Source organism: Rattus norvegicus, chromosome 1, assembly GCF_036323735.1.
Source record: "Rattus norvegicus strain BN/NHsdMcwi chromosome 1, GRCr8, whole genome shotgun sequence".
Taxonomy (NCBI): domain Eukaryota; kingdom Metazoa; phylum Chordata; class Mammalia; order Rodentia; family Muridae; genus Rattus; species Rattus norvegicus.
In genome coordinates, this window is record NC_086019.1 from 216,906,836 (window position 1) to 216,928,179 (window position 21,344).

Below are 21,344 nucleotides of genomic sequence, written 5' to 3' on the forward strand. Positions count from 1 at the left end.
CTTTGAGACAAAGAGACAGTTCACTCCCAGAGATGCTCTAGTGTCTGGTGCTAGAAGAGTGAATTAATGCTTCCCTGCTGCCCCTCCCACAGAATCCAGCTCTCATGGGATTCGGTTCCAAGGTTTGTGTTCTCTTTGGGAATGTGGAGACTAAGAGGCAGGAGGATAGGGTCTTGATGGACTTTCCTTTGCTTGTGTGTGTTGAGGGGTATGCCATGTGTGCAGTGTGTGTGCATGTGTTCATGAGCGTGTGTGCATGTTTGTGTGTGAGAAAGGATGCACAGGTGTGTATGGTATGTGTGTGGTGCCTGTATGCATGTGTGTGGTATGTATGTATGTGTATGTTGTGTGTGTGTGTGTTTGCGCGTGCGCACACGCTTGAAGCTGATGTCAGGAGTGGTCTTTAGTTCAACTGTTCTCTGTTTATTTATTGAGGTTGGGTCTCTCACTGAATCAAGAGCTCCCAATTCTACTAGTTTAGCTTACCCTGGGCCCCATCTCTGCCTCCCAGGTGCTAGGATTACAGGAGGCTGCCATACCTGCCAGGCTTTAATAAAGGTTCTGAAAGTCTGAGCTCTGCTTTTCATGCTTCTGTGGCAAACTACTGAGCCATTTCCCCAGTCCTGGGGAGACATAGAAAGGGTCTAAGCTTTTCCAAAAGAAACCCTAGAGAACAGGGGATCTAAGAGCAGGACTCCCCCACCTCCATGTGCCCCAAACCCAGGTGGAAGTTGCCCAGAGGTGCCAAAGAATCTGGATCCCACCGTTGAGGACTGTTGGCTGTTTATGTTATAAGGACTGGGCAGGAGGGCAGGCAGGTTCTCAGCAGATGGCCTCGCAGGGAGGCTGCTGGAGGAGGAAAAGATTCAGGGAGGAAAGGGCTGGAGTGGGAAGGGCCAGGCTACCTGGAAGTGCTGGGTAGTGCTAGGAAGTAGACTGTGTGCAGTTAGCTCACCAATGAGCTCCCCTTGGAGCACATAGTAGGTGTTAGACAAGTTTTGTTGAGAGAATGCGGGAATGGATAATTTGGCTCTCTAAGCAGAACTCTATATATAGAGTCTAGGAAGAGACTGGTTCCCCATTCCAGGCGTGCCTCCTAGACACGACATTTTCTGGTTCTCAACTTCCTTCATTCTAGCTTGTTTTCATTGTAATGGAGAGGATTTCTGCCACTGGTAGGAGGGTTCCACCAGCTGAGGGGATATTTGATGTGGCAAGTTGGGAAGCCATAGTGAATCAGGCCCCGCCCACAGTGAGACCCCGCCCAGCTCAGAGGGAGCGAGGGGCAGGAATGAGTTCTGGCACCGGCTGAGGGCGCCCTCTAGTGAAGAGTGTCTGGCAGAACAAAGGGGCCCGGGGCATATGCAGTATTGTCTGGCTTCCAGAGTCCACTCCACTCATCGCCGGAGGCTTGGAAGTGTGCAATCTTGGAGTCACTCCACCGGAAGAAAAGAGATGGAACAACTTCCCCGCTTTCAAGAGGCATAGAACTTACAAGAGTGAGATGGCTCGGTGGGTAAAGGCGCTTGCTGCCAAGCCTGATGGACTGAGTTCCATCCCTGGACCCACGGACCCGCACCACATGGTAGAAGGAGAAAACTTAACTTCTGGAAGTCTCCCTCTGACGACTGACTGACCCCCACGCATTCACCCACACAAAAAAAAAAAACAAATTTAGCCAGTTCAGCGGAAAAGTTCCAGAACAGAGAGTCGGGAGCGTGCTTAGATGCAGCCACTGTGCACAGCACTCTGAAGTGCTTAGTACCTCTGTGCTCACTACTTCTGTGTCAACTTAACAGAAGCTACAGTCATTTGAGGGGAGGGAGCCTCAGCTGATAAGCTGCCTCCATAAGATTGGACTGTAGTCAAGCTCCTAGGCCATTTTCTTAATTAGTGAAGTAGGGAAACCTAGACAATTATGGGTGGTGCCACTCCCTGAGCCGATGGTGCTGGGTCCTATAAGAAAGCAGGCTGAGCAAGCCTCGAGGAGCAAGCATTCTTTTGTGGCCTCTGCACCGGCTCCTGATGCCAGGTACCTACCTGTCAAGTTCCTGCTTGGCTTCCCTCAATGAACTGTGATTCAGAATACATGCACCAAATAAGCCATTTCCTCCCCAAGTTGATTTTTGGTCACAGTGTTTCATCACAGAAGTAGTAACCTTAACTACAACAATCTTCTTCCTATTTTGTTACACATAATGTATGTAAAGATGTGTGCCCGTGGCCTGTAATTACTTTGTGTGTATGATGTATACGTGTGTATAGTTGAATGTATTTGCCCCCCCCTCTCTTTCTCTCTGTCTCCTCCTCCCTCCCTCCTTCCCTCCCTCCCTCCTTCCCTCCCTCCCTCCCTCCCTCCCTCCCTCCCTCTCCCCCCTCTCTGTATGTGTGTGTAAGAAGTGGAGGTCAATATCAGGTGTCTTGCTCAGTTTCTCTACACCTGACTTTTCTAGACGAAAAAAGGTCTCTCACTAAACCCAGAGCTCACCAATTCTGCTAGTCTGGCTGGCCAGCAAGCCCTGAGGATCCTGTCTCCACTTCCCCAGCTCTGGGAATAAGACAGCATGGTCCCATACCCATTTTTTATGTAGTTTCTGAGGTCTCCAACTTGGCTTCTCATGTTTGCATTGCAAGAGTTTCACCCTCTTTCCAGGCCCTGGGGTGGTGGCTTTCTGATATAAACAGTGCTACTATTTCTCTGAGGACATCAAGTAAACCCAGCTGTCACCCCTATTTTCTCACTCCGTGTAGGAGTGTTTAATCCAATGGCTACAGGGATTTTTTTGAGATTGCCACATATTTGACTCTGTGATAATCAGAACCTCACAGCCACAACACAATGAGCTCTGGGAAATTAGGGGCAATGTCACCCACCAATGTACTTAGAAAATGCTTTGATTTATGACTTTTTTTTTCCTGTAACTGTGAAAATTTCCATGTTGAAACTGTTTCCATGTTGAAACTTGTTATTTGGGGTGACTTGAATCCATATTTCCTACCATGGTCACTAAAAGTCAGCTTAAGAATGAACTATCTCGGCCAGGCATTGGTGGTGGCACGCACCTTTAATCCCAGCACTGGGAGGCAGAGGCAGGCAGATCTCAGAGTTTGAAGCCAGCCTGGTCTACAGAAGACTAAGTTCTAGAACAACCAGGGCTATACAAAGAAACTGTATACAAAGAAACTGTCTCAAAAACCAGATGGGGCAGGGAGAGGGAGAGGGAGAGGGAGAGGGAGAGGGAGAGGGAGAGGGAGAGGGAGAGGGAGAGGGAGAGGGAGAGGGAGAGGGAGAGGGAGAGGGAGAGGGAGAGGGAGAGGGAGAGGGAGAGGGAGAGGGAGAGGGAGAGGGAGCAATGTGTTTTACAAGTATGAGCATCTCAGTTTGGATCCCCAGAACTCACTGTAAATGTCAGGTGGTGGTGGCAGCCTGCTTGTAATTTCAGCTTTAGTGGACAGACTTATAAGATCTCAGAGTAAGCTGGCTATTAAGAGGAGCCATATTGGTGAGCTCTGGGATTGATTGAGAGACCCTGCTTCAGTGAGTGAGAACCATGCAGAATGAGTCCCAGCATCAACCTTAAACCTCTACATGCAAGAGCACTATCCCCTAATATGCCCCCCCCATTCATGCCTACAAACATGCATAATGCACACACTCACAGAAGAAGAAAATAATAAATTACCTCTTATCCCAGTTGAGGGCACAGCTGTGTTTTGCACTAACAGTCTGCACGTGGCGTCACCATTGCCCACATCCACGTCAATGGCTCTCTGTAACTTCCCATCTGGGCATTTGAACCTTAGATCACAAGTCCAATGGTGAGGTCACACACAGTTATACCCTAACCCTTCTTCTGCCATTCCCTGGGTCAGTGGTTCTCACCCTGTGGGTCACACAGAGGCTGAATGACCCTTTTACAGGGGTCTTCTCCTTAGACCATCGGAAAACACAGATATTTGCATCACAATTTATAACAGTAGCAAAATTACAGTTGTGAATTAGCAACAAAAGTAATTTTATGGTTGAGGGTCACCATGACATGAAGAGCTGCATTAAAGGTGCCGCATTAAGAAGGCCGAGAACCAATGGCCTAGGTTTCCATAACGTATGACCACAGACCTGATGATTTCAACAGCAGAGACTTAGAGGCATCAACCAGCAGATACTTATCTACTCCATCCACTTATCTACAGGAGAATGACTTTTGCCTCTCGGAATGTTGTACCTGGAGGCATTTTCAATGATCACAACAAACATCTGTGCTGTTTAATGTCCTCCCAGGATCCACCCAGCTCCTGGAGCTGTTGAAAAGGAGTGTAAACTTTAATAGGTGGAGGTTGCAGCCTACAGAGATTGTCACTATCATCTGTTAGCATTTAGAATCACTTAGGAAACATACCTCTGGCATGGTTAGGAGGGTGTTTCCAGAAAGGTTTAACTGAGCAGGAAAGACCGACTTTGAATGGGCGTCACTATTCCTTAGGCTAATGTCTGGACCTGAATTAAAAGCGCAAAAGGGACTGAGTACCAACATTCATCCCTTCTGCTTCTTGACTGCAGACAAAAAGTAACCAGCTGTCACTTTCCTGCTACCTTGCCTTCTTGCCATGGTAGAGTGTAGACAGTACCCGCAAACTACAAACCAAAACAACCCCGTCCTTAAGTTGCTTTGGTTGGGTGTTTTGTCAACAGCAATAATAAAAGAAGCTCATACAAAGGTCTTCTGGTCATAAGGAGTGCCCTGTGACAGGGGACTATCCTGGCTTAGCTTAGCTAGAGTCCCTAAAAAGGGATTCTTCAATTGACAGATTGTCCAAATCAGTTGCGCTCTCCATGTCTGTAGGGGACTGTCTTGAGTGTGAATAGACGGAGAAGGGCCTAGCCCACTGTGGGTGGCACCATTCCCTGGGAAGGTGGTCCTGGGCTGTATGAGAAAAATATTTTTTTATCCTCTTCCATGACTTCTTTGTCTTTTTGCCTATATCCTGCCTTTCTTTGCCATCTAATGTTACCATTTCTTGATTTCTGCTCTGTTATTCTATATATACACTCACAGCTATTGCATATATACATGTATGAATTATAGGCTAAGATCCACATACGAGGGAGAACATGTGGTTTTTTTCTTCTTGAGTTAGGGTGACCTCATTTAATATTATACTTTCTAAGTCCACCCATTTTCCTGAAAATTTCATGACTCCATTTGTTTTGGAGTCGAATAACTTTCCATTTTATATGCACACCATTTTTCATTATCCATTCGTGTGTTGATAGACACCTAGGTTGGTTCTATTTTCTTGCCATCAGAAACAGAGCATCAATAAACACGGGTAAGCCGATATCTCTAATAGGTTACGGAGATCTCTGTGTGCATGCCGCAGGAGGGCAATAACTGGGTGATTTGGCACTTCTTTTAATTTTCTGTCCAAACTCATTCCCACAGTGGCTACATTAGTTTGCATTCTCACCAGCAGTAGGTTTCTCCCCTCCCCCACATCCTCTCCAACAATCTATTGACAGATTTCTTGTTGGCGGCCATTCTGACTGGGGTGAGTGGTATTTTAAGGCGGTTTAATTTGTGTTTATCGGATGACTGGGAGTGTAGAACACTTCCCAAAACAGTTCTTGGCTTTCCACGTTCCTTCCTTTGAAAAACGTTCATTTCACTAGCTCGCCTAGTATTTCACTAGTTTCACTTAGTTTCTTGATTTCTGCGGTTCTTTGTAAATTCTAAGTATCGTCCCCAAAATGCAGTTCATAATACTTTCTCCCATTCCTTGGGCTGTCTGTTTGCTCTGCTGATGGCTTCCTTTGCTGCTGTCTGATGATACTTCAGATTCGCTGCTGTGCTACTGGTGTTCTGCTCAGAAAGTTCTTGCCTACCCCAATGCCACAAAAATGCTTCCTATGTTTTCACCTAGAAGTGTGAGCATTTGGAGATTTAGATCAATATCTTTGATCCATTGCTGACTGGGTTTTTTTTAATGTAGGATTAAAATTTTGAATATAATTTCATTATTCTGTAGGTGAATATCAACTGTCATATTAATTTTTGTTGATATTGCCATAAAAATGTAACTGATAGACAAACTGTAAAATCTAAGAGAAATTCCATAACCTCAATAGTCATTCTAGCTTTATAGAAGTTAATGGAGATGTATATAGTTCGAGATGAACTGTTCTAGTTTAATTTCTTGAACTGTGACAAAATACCACCCCCAAAGCAGCTTAGGGGACAAAACCAGTTTTGGGGGCTCACAATTCCATGTTACAGTTTATCATAGTGGAGAGGTCATAGTGGAGAGGTCATAGTGGCGGAAGCTCAGAGCAGGCATTCATACCATATCCACAGTCAAGAGCAGAAAAATACAAATGAATTGAAGCTTGCTTGCTTGTTTGCTTAATTGATTGTGTTTAGCTTGGTTTCTCTATTCTTATGGAGTTACAGACACCCTGCGTAGGGAATGGCACCACCCACAATGAACCAGAACTTCCCACATTGTTTTACTTACAAGATAATCCCCACAGAAAAGCCTACAGGCCAACCCTTTGTAGACACTCCCTCTTGGAGACTCTCTCCCCAAGCGATTCAAGTCTTGTCAAGTTGACATAGGTAACCATCACACTAATTAAGGTATAGACATGTATTGGCCCTCTAATACATGCCAGCCGCAGGACTAAGTTATCTCATTTTAATGCTTACAAAGAAGTCTAATGTAAGTATGGTTCTCCTGTAGTTTTCAGATAATAAACTTAAAGGATCGACTGTAAAGGGTTCTGACTGTGCCTGTTTTCAAGTTGGTCAACTCCAGAGTTTGTTCTCTTGGAGCGGATGGGCATGTCTCTAGGTGCTGAAGCACAGAAAAGAAAATGTAACCCCTGCTCCCCAAAGTATCTAATCCTCTTAAGAAATAGATGAGCAGACAGCGTGAGTCATTGTGGGCGTTCTGAGGGGTAACCCAACCTCCCTGGAGAAATTAGGGAGACTTTTAAGGAAAGGAAACTACGGAGCCAAGTCGTGGGGGACCATAGTAATGATTCACGGAAAGTTCTAGGCTTTCCGTGGGTCAAGATGCAGGTGAATTGGAGCTGGAAGCTGGGTAGACGGTGGAGTGAGCCAGGAAGTGTAGAAAGAGGAGAGAGAGAGAGGTGAAGCTCTGGGTGGGCACAGGAGGGTTCACCAAGGTTGAACAATGGAGTTCTAACTAGTCCAAACACCAGAGAGGAACCTGAGGCTTGACTATCAGCTCTTGTTCCATTCACTAGAGCCATCCAGTCCTCCTAGTGGTGGTGGGAGGGAGTAAAGCCAAGTCTCTAAAGCTTGTCCTGTGGCAACAAAGAGCTGCATTCTGTTACTTGCACCCCCAAGAATGGGCGTGTTCATTCCCTTCCCTTCCCTTTTACGCCCAGGAACTCAGAATCCTCATGCTCCAGGCTGGTAGGAACTGGAGTCACAGGATACACCATCATGCCCAGTGCCATGGTTTTCTTTGTTTGCTGCTTTTGATTTCTCTAAGCACAAGAGAAAGTGTTCTCTTCCTGGATCCCTGAAGATGACTGGCAACAAGTGAGTGTTACACTTTGTCTGTGGCTTCTGGATCGGCATTTGTCACCTCTGCCTACCTCCATGGCTGATGAAGGAAGGAGTTGGGTCTTATGTGACTTGAGCTTCATTGACACATCTTGGTGTCAGAGGATCCTGAAATGTCCTCCAAGAGAAGAAGGGGTGAGCTGTTGGGAATGGCCTCTTCTGTCCCTGTCTCTGCCTCTTTCTTTCTCTCTCTGTCCCCCTCCCCTTTCTATGTAGGCCAAGTTGGCTCTGAACATAGAGATCCACCTGCCTCTGCCTCCTGAATTCTGGGGTTAAAAGTATGTGCCTCCATTCCCGGCCTTGCCTTTGTCTATCTTAGTCAAATTATATTACCCCTCTCTACAGTGAATCATATGTGTCCATGGATTCTTCTTCTCTGTCACAGCTGGGCTTCTGCCCTGATATAAAGTGCTAAAAACTGGGATGAAAGGCTGGAGAGACGGCTCAGACATTTAGAGTCCTGGCTGCTTTGCCAGAGAAAAGGTTTGGTTTGTTTCCCAGCGCCCACATGATAGCTCACAACTGTCTTTCACTCTAGCTCCAATGAATGTGATACCCTCTTCAGACCTCTGAGAGGACCAGGCTCTCATGTGGTAAACATACATACATACATACATGCAAAACATTCACACACATAAAATAAAAAATAAATACATCTCTAAAAATAAATGAATGAATAAAACCCAGGCTTGGACTGTAGTTCAATTTGTAGAGTGGTAACCCTGCATGCCCAAGGTCCAGAGTTTAATTACCAGCCCCACATATACTGGGCATGAGGACAAACACCTACAGTCCCAGTACTCTAGAGGTGGAGGTGGGAAGATCAGAAGTTCAAGGCCATCCTTGGATACACAGTCTGAGTTACAGACCAACCTGGCCTACACTGAGACCTTGTCTCAAAAACCAAGCAAAAGGGGAGTTGAGAGTTAAAGAGCACTGGCTGCTCTTCCAAAGGACCCAGTTCAATTCCCAGCACCCACATGGCAGTTCACAACTGTCTGTGACTCCAACTCCAGGGGCTCTGCAACCCTCACACAGACATACACGCAGGCAAAACACTAATGCACATAACATAAAAATCAATACATATGCAAACAAAATAATAAAACAAAGTTACACACACAAGTTTAAAGCCCAGGTGTTTGCTGGTGACTCTGGTTTTTAGCAAAGGTGTCTATTTTAGCTTCTAGCTTTCTGATGTCGTCCTTTCTGCCGCTTAAGTCACCCTCATTCTTTTATTCTTTTATTCAACCAATACTTAACGAATGGCTGCCATTGCTAAGCACTGGGAAGTACTAGGAAGGGTTGACGAATGGTTCTCAAATGTCTCTGCCCCACTAGTGTGAGTCCTTTCCCGCCAGGGGCAGAGCATAAAACAGTAACTGAGCCATGGAGATTGAATGAGACAGTGTGGCCTGCTGCATGTGATGGTGAAAATCCCGTGGGGAAGCTTCTAACCTCAGACGGCCTGGGAAGGCCCCGGGAGTGATCTTTACACCGACACCTAAATCAAGAGAAAGTAGACTCGTGAAGGGCTTGAGGAAGAGTCTATCTGGACAAGAGACAGCAAAGCAAGGCGCCTTGCCAGCCGAAGGACTTAGCCTGGGAGGTAAGCAGAAAGATCAGCAGACCATACTCAGTGGGTTGAGATCTAGACAGAGGTAAGGGTCAGAGCCCTTTGAACATTTAGGTCAAGAAGTGACTGGCTCATCTTTATTTTCCTATAAGGCACCAGAGGGATCTGAGTAAGGGGTCACTGTGATTTAGTCTGAGGTCAGTGCCCCTGTCAATCTTGTGGCTCCCATATGGCGCCACTTCCTTCCCCTCTGTTGCTTTTGCAATGCAAAGTGCATGCCAGTATTTCCCTTGAAACAGGCTGTGGTGAGCCCTGGAGCTCAGATAGCAGGATCCAGTCACTTCTCACCTCCCTTCCCACTCCTACTGCGGTTGTCTCTAGATCTGTGAAGGAATACCTGGGACTACCAAATCCTTCACATGGCCTATGGCCGTCACAGATCCGGCCCGGCGTACTGATCTTAGCGTCACCATTCCTTTTAGGTTGAAGGATCCGGACCTTCCTCCAAACATGGTTCCCTAAGCAGAAGATACCCCTCAGTGTCTGCCTGCCCCATCTAAAGTCCCCAGCTACAGCGATAATCAAACTCTAGCGGAGGAGGATGCTGCTTTAGGATGGGAAGGGAAACGGGTTGGAGTGAAACTGAAAGGAAGGCTCCCTTCCTGTCCCTGGGAAAGCCGGCAGATCGGCTAAGAGGGCCGACAACAGCCCAGAAGAAGGGAGATTTTTGGAAAGCTGAATGAGAAGGGACCCTGTGACCCACAGACTTTCATTTCTCCTAAATACTGGGTGACGTAGGCAGCCACAGGACCAGTGAAAAGGGGAAGCCCAGAGTTTCTTAAGCTGAAAAGGGGACAGAGACTAAGCTGGGAGGGAGAGCCAGAGGGGACTCAGGGAGGAAGAGAAGCAGTCAGGCAAAGAGTGCTGTGTGGAGGAGGTGGCAGGGCCAGGGGAGACACTGAGGCCCAGGTGATAAGAGAAGGGGACAACGGTTGAGAAAGGGCAACCAAAGGGGGAGACTAGCAGGAAGGGGGGAGGGGATAGAGAAGTGGAGCAAGCAGGATGGTTGGGTGGCGTTGGGAGGGTAGACTAGGCCAGAGTGGAGGAAGGAGAGAAGACGACTAGGTAGAAAGCACGGGGTAGATGAACAAGAACTGGGAGTGGAAGGAGAGGGTGAAGAATTAAGGTGGAGATAGAAACTAGGTTGCAAGGAGAGGAACCTGAGGGAAAAAGAGGAGACAGGGTTGAGAAAAGAGGGCAATCGGGGTTAAGAGAGAAGAGGGGAGGACAAAGGAAAGAGTCTGGGTCACGGAGACAGGAAGCCCACGATGTCCGCACTTCGCGCCGAACAGCAGCCAAGCAGATCCGGAGAGAGGCAACCACTGGTGGCTCAAGGCCGGTGGGGGCCCCGACGGTGGAGGCGGACAGCAGCTGCTGCGGTGCTGCTAGTGGAGATGCTGGAACGCGCTGCCTTCTTTGGCGTCACCTCCAACCTCGTGCTCTACCTCAACAGCTTGAACTTCAACTGGGATGGTGAGCACGCGTCGCGGGCCACACTCCTCTTCTTAGGCGCCTCCTACCTGCTGGCTCCGGTGGGAGGCTGGCTGGCCGACGTGTACCTGGGCCGTTTCCTTGCTATTTCGCTCAGCCTGCTGCTCTACCTGGCTGCCACTGGCTTGTTGCTCACCACCATCACCGACGATGGCCGCAGATCCTTCTGTGGAGAGATGCCCGAGTTGCCACTGAAACCTGCCTGTCCATCCGCAAACTGCCAAGGCTCCTGGTCCAGCCCCTACTGCGCGACCACCCTCTACTTAGTGTTGCTTCTCTTGGCGCTGGCTGCCAGCTCCGTCAGGAGCAACCTCACCTCGTTCGGGGCCGACCAGGTGAGTGTCCAGAGTTATTGTGCCACGGAGGCCAACGGGGACTGGAAATCCTGAGATCGAGGTTCTAGCATCCAGAGGGACCTCAGGCAAACCACTTCCCCTCTCTATTTACATCGGTTTCCTTATATGAAAACAGATGGGCTGCTCACTCGAGAGTCATGTAGGAGCCTCAGTAGGATTAACCACAGTCCCATGGCCCTCTGAGCCATGCCCCATGCCCCAGGCCTATTGGCTTTTTTTTTTTTTTTTTTGAAGACAGGGTCCCATCATTCCATGCTGGCCTCCAACTCGATTTGTGCCTGTGGAGAGCTATGAACTCCTGAACCTCCTGCCTCTTCCTCCTGTGCTGCCACGTCTGCCTCAGAGGTGTGTGTGTGTGTGTGTGTGTGTGTGTGTGTGTGTGTGTGTGTGTGTGTGTGTGTTTGTCTATCTGTCTGTCTGGTTTTAACATAAGGTCATACTTCTGTAACCCAGATTGATCTAGAATTCATTAAGGAGCCCAGGTTGCCCTCATATTTGTGGCTATGGCCCTGACTCATACTCCTAAGTGCTAGGATTTCAAAGGTGAGCCATCATCATGCCTAGTTGCTTTTCGTGTTTTAACTTGGTTCTCTTAACTATCCCCCAGGTGGGTAGTGTTGTAGCCCCTCAAATTACTTCTGATGACAGAGATCAGGTCATGAGAGACGGTGAAGCAGCTGAGTCTCGGGTCCCAGTTTGAGCCCTGTCTGAATGTGTCACTGGTACTTGGGTGCTGGTGCAGGAGCCAGCCAGCCTTTCCTCATCCAGCAGCACTAGATAAAGTCTCGCTGACATGGCTCTGTTTTGGGCAGCTGTGCACAAATAGGAGAGTTGATAATAAATACAATAGTAAAGGATATTGTTAAAACAACCACACGCTGTGTGAACAATCACAGGCAGAATTCAGAAACAGACAGCCGTGGGAAAGATGAGGAATCCAGGGAAGGGGAGGGCAGCTGATAGCGGCAGTGGGATCAGGCTGCTGGGTGAATTGTACATCTCTCTAATTTACTTTGTTTTCCTCAAAAACACTCAACAAGGTAGAGTTGTAAATGAGTTGTCTTCTGGCCGGCATCCACAACCCAGCACCCACCACTGGGACTGGAGTCCTTACTGAGGATTTCCCTTTTTAATAGCATGTGTTGTATTTGCTTATGTGTGTGTGTGTCTTTGCAAGCATACGTGCATGTATGTGAGCAGGTGCATAGGAGAGGTCCACAGAAGGCTCTGGGTCCCTTGGAGCTTGAGTTACAGGCATTTGTGAACAACCTGAGACCAGGAGATTCCCAATACTCACTGAGAGGAATGTTCCTCCTTCTGTTAACTTTACTCTTTGATTGATATCACACTACTTACCCACTCCCAGTTGCCCTGAAACCTTGGCTTAGATAGGGGTGGCCACCTATCAACAGGGGCTAGCAGGCAAGTAACAAACATACTCCATGAAACTGAATACAAAGGAAAGTTTATTGTTATCGAGGGTGCCACAAGGGATGGCAGGCTGGGAAGTGGCTGTTATGCTGCTTACAGCACAGGGTAATGATGAAATGATGCGTGGGTCTCCATTTGGTTAGAATGAGTCTCTTTGTGGGCATTTCCTGGCATGTGATTTGTGCCCCATGAAAGAAGACAGCTCAGATTGGTGGTGTACAGTTCTGGGAGATTAGCAGAAGGTGCTATATATAGAATTTTCTGTTGGGTAATATTAACTATGTAAATGAGTGCCTTGCAAATCTAGGTAGTTCCTGTTGATCAAAATTCAGCCCCAATCAGGTTACATCTCTGCCACTAGCAGTTGGGATTCCTGGACCAAGCTTGTGAACATTTTCTAAAGGAGATCATCTCTGCCTCCTGCCCTCTCATCAGTGGTCTTTCCGCCATACTTCCAAAGGCCTCAGCTACTAAGCATCTCTTCTCTTCTTCCTTCTGGTGGAAGAGCTGGTTGCCCTGACAACAGACCACTGAGTCTATCTGTGTAACATCCACGACTTTACTCAGTGAGTCATCTCTTGAGTTCAGTCATTGTTATTCTAACAGAAAATCACTCTGTATACGATAAATATTATTTCTGTGTTGGAAACCATCAAGCAAATTCATTGTGCTGGAATTCTTGAATCTAAGCCCGTGGGGGGCTTCAAACCAGACTTGGGTTGAAGGGCTCCTTTCCCTTCCCACATCCCTGTGATTTTTGCTGTCTTTGTGTCCTAGGATAGTGTAGACCTGGACTACCCTGAGGCAGCATAGACTTCGTTGGATTCGAGTTCTTTAGAGACGGCTCTAATGTAGTGGAGAGATGGTGGGGCCGCAGGATTGGGCATAGCCGAGCACAGGACAGGCTGCTGTAGCGATTGGGACATTAAATAGTCAGTCTAGGGACATGGGGAGTCTGGCGCCATCTGGAAAAGAGCCATGCCTAGGAGCTGCGAATTCAGCACACTTGCTGATGTCAGGAAGGGCCATCCATCATTCTCCACAAGGTATTCGCTTGTGCTAGAAGGACTCATTTATACCCTGCATAGGCTGCCTGGTCTCTCCCTTCCAGTCACGCTTGTCATGTGTACTTACCTTCAATTAATAAATGGAAGTGGCTGTTCATAATGGGGTGTGTTCAACTTTCCGCTTGAAGGTCCAGGCAGGGATTCTCCACAAGCTGGCATGGCTATGCCTCCCCCACCCCCCCTTTCATTGGCCAAGGGTACCTTATAGAATCCCCAAGGCAGTACAATTTTAAGAACATCTGTACGGATTATAGCTTTACATTTAGATAAGGAGAAAAACATTTATCTCTTCCTCGGCATAACAGCTGCAAGGAAAGCATGGGAGAATCCTCTTAGTAAGTGGAAATATATATTCCATGTTTGGAAAGGGTGGAAGGATAGTGATGGATTCTGAGATTTGGTGGTTATTGGAGCATGGCTGTTAGCCAGACCTGATATGGCAGGCCTGGAATCCTAGGTACTTGGGAGGATTGGGAAGGAGGCTGGTAAACTCTCCACTAGTTACAGAGTGAGTTCAAGATCAGTCTCTACTACTTAGTGAAAATGTGTTTCAAAATAAAAGTCAAAGAAGAATGGGGATGTATCTCAGTGACAGAGCACATGTGTAGCACGTTTGAGGCCCAAAGCTGGACCTTCAGCACGGAAGGGAAAGGACAAAGGGGTAAGATTACATACATGCTACAAAAACACGAGGATCCGAGGTGGGATCCTAGAAGCCCTGTCAAAAGCACAGTGTAAACACACATGCCTGTCACCCCAGTGCACATGCACACATAGATAAACCTCAGCGCATGCATTCACATGCACACACTCATGCTTGTGCATGAACGCACATGCATATATGCACAAATACACAATGCATGCACACGCATAGATAAACCTCAACATACTTGCACACGCACACACATATGCAGACACACAGATAAACCCCAACACACATGTGCGTGCGTCTGTACACACACACATGAACACACACACACACACACACACACACACACACACACGCATAGATTCATTTGAGAAGTGACCCTCAGTTCTTATGACTTTTTAAAAATGCAGGGGCCTGGATCTTTCTTCTGAGCTATTGAATCAAAATCTAGGGGTCATGGCTGGGAATGCAGCCAGTACAGCTAGCCAGAGACAGGAGGCCAGAGTGGGAGGATCCACTGTAGATTGACCTAAATCCTGGGGTGAGGTCTGACCTTGCTAAGGGGTCTGTGAAAGATGCTTTTCCATAAGATTGGAGCCTGCTCTGGGCGCTATGCATTTAGAACCACTTCCACCCCTGCTCTGTTTCTCCAGCTTTGTTTGAACGTGGATAGAAGGGAGGGAGGCACATCAGAGGGGCAGACTTCCATGCAGTATCAGGATGCAACTCAAGCTGCAGGCAAAATTCTACATCAGTCTCAGTCTAATCTTTCACTAGCCAGCCAGGGTCACAGTGAATAGTGTGGAATGAACGGAGACTTCTATTTTGCTGATAGAAAAAAGAAAGCAATACACAGTATGGGCCATTCGAAGACAAAGGAACAAATCAACCAGAAGTGAACAGATCAGCTTTGAAGACATTTGTTGTATGTCCTAGTTGGTGACAATGAAAAAACAAATGTGTGTCATGAGCATATTAAAAACAGCTGTGTGCAAGTGTTTGAGCTGTTAACTGGCTCTCTATTCACGGATGGGAGAGATTGCTCAGCAATTAACATGCTCGAGGTGCAAGTATCAAGACCAGAGCCTGAACTCCCAGAACCTGCACAGATTGTCACTGGACTTGGTGGCCCACCTGGAATTGCAGCCTTGAGAAGCAGAGATAGGATCCCAGAACAACCTGGCTAAGGAGACCAGCCATGTTGATGAGCTCTGGGTTTGATTGAGAGACCCTACCTCATTGAATAAGGCAAACTAGCAAATTGAGGACAATTCCTGATATCAGGTCTCAGATCTCCATATGTACTTCCACACGTGTGCATGAACACCCTCAGGACATGTGTGCAAACATGCATACAAGCAAACATGTGTGAACATGTATGAATGAGTGTATGAACATATATATAATACATGTACATTACATATTACATATAATATATGTATATTATATGTGATATATAATATATGTGTATTATATATTATATAATATATGTATATTGTATATTATATACGTATATTATATATATTATATATATATGAGATTAGCAGTGTGCTTACTTGCTGACCCCAGAAGCATCCGTGCGGGATGTATGTGTACAGAGGACCTCCTGGGTCCTCCCTCACTCTCCTCCTTGGCTGAATGGCAGGTGATGGATCTCGGCCGTGATGCCACCCGCCGCTTCTTCAACTGGTTCTATTGGAGCATCAATCTGGGTGCCATTCTGTCCCTGCTGGTGGTGGCCTTCATCGAACAGAACATCAGCTTCCTACAGGGCTACAGCATCATCGTGGGCCTCGTGGGCCTGGCATTCTTCATTTTTCTCATCGCCACACCCGTCTTCATCACCAAGCCCCCAACAGGCAGCCAAGTGTCATCTATGCTGAACCTTGCATTCCAAAACTGCTGTCCCGGGTGGCAGTGGTGGCGGAGGCCCTCTTCCAGGTAACAAGGGGCAAAAGTAGCTGCCAAGCACCACCCCATGGGGGTGGGGACAAGTCCAACTTGCTGGCTTTCTGGTTCGGCTTCAGGGCTGACACTGAATGAGTCCTTCTTTACTGTGGGTCGGAGCCACTATGACTGGGGATGGTGGTTAAACTGAAAATGATGGGGGTGCCAGTGCCGATGTTGTTGGTTATGGGTGATTCCTTAACTAGAAATCATAAGGACAGGGCTGTGGGGACAGCCTAATCAGTAAAGTGCTTGCCTTCCAAGTACTATGAGAACCGGAGTTCTATCCCCCACCCCCCCAGGACTTGCTGAACACCCTTCTTAGCTTAATTCTTGAGCTGCAGGCCACTGAGATCATCTCAAAGAAGGCAGACAGTATTCCTAAAAAATAAGACTCAAGGTTCCAATGTTATTCTCTGGCTTCTCCATGCATATGCACACATTTGCACCTGTGTAAACACACACACACACACACACACACACACACACACACAATGGCTTGAGAGATGTCTTAGTTTCTAAAGTGTTTGCGGCATACACATGAAGAGCTGAATTTAGAACCCATGTAAAAAGTAAGGCCCGGTCACATACATGCTTGTCATCCCAGCACTGGGGGTGGAGGGAGTGGAGACAGAAGGATAGCTGGTTTGCTGGTCAACAGCCTAGCCCCAAGTTCAGTGAGAGGCCCTATTTCTATCAGGTGTTCTCTGGTCTCCATGTGCACTCATGTGATCTCTCTCTTTCTCTCCCTCTCTCTCCCCTTCCTCTCCCTCCTTCCCTCCCTCTCCCTCTGTCACACACAAATTTTAAAACATGTTAATAGGTGAGAAGGAATTAAGAAAGATACTCAGTGTCACCTCTAGCCTACACAGGAAAGTACACATATAATGTTGTAATTTTATCTGCTGTGATGAACACCAAGATCAAAAGTAACTCAGAGAAACTGGGTGGTGAGCGTATGCGGGTCTTTAATCCCAGCACTGAGGAGGCGGAGACAGGTGGATCTCTGTGACTTAGGGGCCAGCCTGGTCTACAGAACAAGCTCCAGGGCAGCCAAGGCTACACAAAGAAACCCTGTTTAGAGTAACAAAAAGGGGGCAGGGGTGGGAAGCAACTTAGAGGAGGATAGAGTTTGTTTCAGTTTACAGGTTACAGCCGGTCACTGAAGAAAGTCAGGGCAGGAACTTGAGGCAGAAACCATGAAGGACTACTGTTCTCTGCACTGCCTAGGTTCATGCTGGCTTTTTAAAATACAGCCCAGGACCACCTGCCAGGGAATGGTGCCCAACCACAGTGGGCTAGGGACTCCTACATCAATTAAAAAATCTAAACAATTTCCCATAGATGTTCCTGCAGGCCAAGCTTATCTGGGCAACCCCTCGGTTAAGACTCTCTTCTCAGGTGACTCTAAGCCGTGTCACAAAGTTGACAGTTAAAGTTACCTAAGATACCTGTGCTCATGAACTGAACAACAGCCTGCGTGCACATACATATACACATATATACACATATATACACACAAAACACATACACAAATACACGCATGTACACATACACACAAACACATATACACACATGCAGACACACACAAATACATATATACATATGCGCATAGATACACACACATACACACACAAATACACATACATATATGCACACATACAAATATGCACACACACATTAAGTAAATAAAGTTTTTAAAGACTGGACGGAAAGGATGAAAGTTGACCACCAAACTTTTCCATGGACACTGGTAATCCACTTCTCTCAGGTATGATCTCATGAGGGAGGAGCCATGCCAATTGCTTTCTGAATATTCTATTTCACTTAATAACAGGGTTGTTTATTATAGAATAATTAGGTCAACTGTAGCTCCACCTTTGACCTTTGCTCTTTGCCCTTTATCCTGAGAGTACCCGATATTTTTCTTGTCCAAGAACCTTGTGTCATCCTTTGAGACTCGAGAAAGGATAACATCTCTCCAAAGACTCAGATCATATCTGAGGAAGCTTCCCTGCGGCCGCCATGTTATCTGCCCATCCTGACTGTCATTGCCAGCCCCGTGGCAGTCTTTATTTTTACTGCCAATCCCATTAACACATCACCACTGCTGCCAAGACCATCACTGTCCTCTGGCATTCTCTTTCCTTCTTAAAATTGTGAATGCATGTGTATATCTGTGTGTGTGCATGTGTGTGCATGTGAGTACATGTGTGTCTGCGTGTGCATGTGTGTGTACATGTGTGTGCGTGTGTGTGTGTGTGCATGTGTATGTGTGTGTGCATGTGTGTGTGCATGTGTATGTGTGTGTGTACCTGCCACAACATCCATATGGAGATCATACTTGTCGGAATCAGTTCTCTCACACCATATGGAGCCTGGGGATCAAACTCGGGTGGTGAGACTTAGTGGCAAGAACCTCAGCCTATGGAGCCATCTTGTACCTTCAGTCTTTTCAACTGGCTTGCAAGATGGCAGGTTTCCTTCTGGCATCTTGATACACCCTAAGTTTTTGTTAGCTCTCCCCTCTTCATCTCTGCCCCACTCCTCACCCTGCCCTTCTGCCCCATCCTCCCTTCCCACTTTCTATCACATGCATTCTATCGCCCTTCCTAGCCCCTTTCTTAAGCTTCTTGTGTTCTCCTTTCTTGGTCCCCTTTCTAGTTTCCTAGCATCTAAATCCAATCACACATCATATGGACGTGTAGCAATAGTTGGCAGCTGGGATCCACACATGAGAGACACCATACAGCATTTGTCTTCCTGAGTCTGGGTTACCTCACTTAATAGGATACCTTCCGTTTCCATCCGTTTTCCTCAGATCTCATAATTTCATTGTTCCTTACAGTTGAATAAAATTCTATCATGTACAATTGGCTATTTATGACACGCAGAGCTGTCTCTAATTCCTGGCTGGACCGAGTCCCAGCTGGGGTCAGTGGGATCTAGAGCAGAAGGAAGATGCACCAGCCTTTCCCAGCCTGCGTGGTTGCTGAAGGTCAGTCAGTAAAGTGCAGGTGCCAAGGAGTCTGGTGGTTTTAATTAGCTCTTACTGCCTCACAGACCCCACCACAGCTAACTGACTCACGCAGCAGCTTTTCATCCTCTCTCAAATGCTTCAGGTAACCAGGGTTAGCAGGGCTTGTCTCCTGCTGCTCTTGACATCACCAGGTCATCTGGGAGCTTCGAAGGGCTTAGATTCTAGAACATTCTCACATGGTGGAAATAGATGGTGAGGTCAGAGCTCAGCTGGGACTGCTGGTGAGAGCCTCGGTTTCCCCTTCCCATGGCCTCGTCTGTTGCTTGCACTTCTTTGAGTATGGTGTCTGGGATGTGAGAAGACAGGATTGTAAGGAGGAATGTTTCAGATGGTGGGAGGCAGAAGCTGTGGGTCTTCTTAAGGCTTACAGAGACTTGCATTTGCAAAACATGGCATGGACCAGATGTTGTAAAGCTTGCTTGAATCTGGCAAGAGAAACAGACCACAGTGCTGGTAAGGAACTGCACTGGATGCTGGGAGGGAAGGAGCTGAGGGCAGCTGTCCCTGAAGAAGACCAGCTGGACATTTTCCCTTTGGAGTCTCAGAGGACGGCTCAGGACTTTCAGATGAGGACAGCTCAGAAACCCTGAGGGCAAAGGATAAAGGTCGTGGTGGTGGTCAGTCCATCTGGTCTCCTGGTAATGGTTTTTCCATCTCTGCCTCTCTGCTCTCTACCTCACTGTTAACTCCACTCAGAATAGACTTGGGGTCAGCAGCAAGGGAACTGGGGTACACCAGACATGTGCCACATTCTGAGTCAGGTGTGTGCTAGGACTTCCATGGTTCTTGTGGTAAATGGATGCCACGGATCAAAAAATGAACACCCCCCCACCCCGACTGTTTTCCTCTGATCCTGGTTTTACCACCCCCAATCCAAACGCTGTATGTATCTTGAGAGAAATATAAGTCTGAGGCCACCTGTGATAGCTATTGATCACCTTACTCGTGGGGGTGATCGTAAGGGTGATAGAGTTGCTGCTAATGTTAACAGTGTAATGGAGGGGAGGAGTGTCTGGGGTGAGGGGGATCTGGGACTTGGTCCTCTCCATTCACTGTGTGAGCCTGGGGGAATAAACTCAGGTTAAAGGCAAGTGTCCCTACCAGCTGAGCCATCTCACTGCCCTCCCTACCCCCATCCCCACCCCTCACACAATGGGGATCCTGGGAAGATGGTGGAGGTAGAAACAGTGGCCTTGGTCCTAGAGAGAGTCAAGTCCTGGCAGTCTTTTTTTTTTCTTTCCCTATTGCCTTAAAGGAACTCTGAAGGTGCTCACCTGTTGCCTGACCAGAGGTCTAACCAGCCTGGACCTTCTCCACAAGAAGATATGGCCAACTTCCAGGTGCTGTTGAAGGTCCTGCCTGTGATGGTGACCCTTGTGCCTTACTGGATGGTGTATTTCCAGGTAGGCATCTCTGCCTTCTGACCAGGGGCCTGGCACCCAGCCCCTCATGGGCTCAACCTCTGCCTCAGAAACCCATAGCATTACTTCTCCAGCATAATGGTGTGTGTGTGTGTGTGTGTGTGTGTGTGTGTGTGTGTGTATTTAGACTTCATTCACATTTGAGTGTATATATGTGTGCATGTGCTTTGACATGTGTGGAGCCAAAGCAGCAACCTAATCCATTCCTAACCCCCAGGTAACAAGGCCATTGCCACCTACACCCTCTTAATTGGAGAGAGCCTAAGATCTCTATCATAGCCTGCTTGTCTAGGGTGGCACTGACTGTCCCACAAGATACAGGGCTATGGGCAAGATGTCCATAACAGCTGCCAGGACATTGACATCCTTCTGCAGTGGCCGCTGACCCAAGTGACCCCAGAGCACTGCCTGTATGGCCCCCTGCCAGGAGTCTCATGGAACTCCTGCATTTTAGGGCAGTTAGACCAGCAATGTACAGCCAGGGCTAAGGACTGAGGGCACCAAACCTATTCCTTCCAGCAACTGTTTCCAAAACCCTATGGCAGGTCAGTATCTCTCCACTGGCTGTGTCAACCTTTAGCACTCAGCTGGGCTTCACTGTTAGACGACAACTTCCAGTGGAGACAGTCATGTTTCCCATTTCAATAAACACTTACCCATACCCACCTGCGTGAAACTTAGAGATACAAAGGGGAAGAATATGTGGAGTGGCTG

The 21,344-nt window shown here is 47.4% G+C and overlaps 1 protein-coding gene across 3 annotated transcripts in view; it reads left to right on the forward strand.

The window, feature by feature from the left end:
• Window positions 1–21,344, forward strand: part of Slc15a3 (solute carrier family 15 member 3) — a 25,211-nt gene continuing 3,867 nt past the window's right edge. Inside the window, exons 1-6 of one of the 3 annotated variants that reach the window (XM_063280966.1) lie at window positions 1–122; window positions 7,412–7,727; window positions 8,954–9,201; window positions 9,651–11,054; window positions 15,868–16,163; window positions 20,465–20,612. In XM_063280966.1, coding sequence (XP_063137036.1) covers window positions 10,497–11,054; window positions 15,868–16,163; window positions 20,465–20,612 — 1,002 coding nt within the window. In that variant the 5' untranslated portion in view covers window positions 1–122; window positions 7,412–7,727; window positions 8,954–9,201; window positions 9,651–10,496. 3 annotated transcript variants of the gene reach the window in all.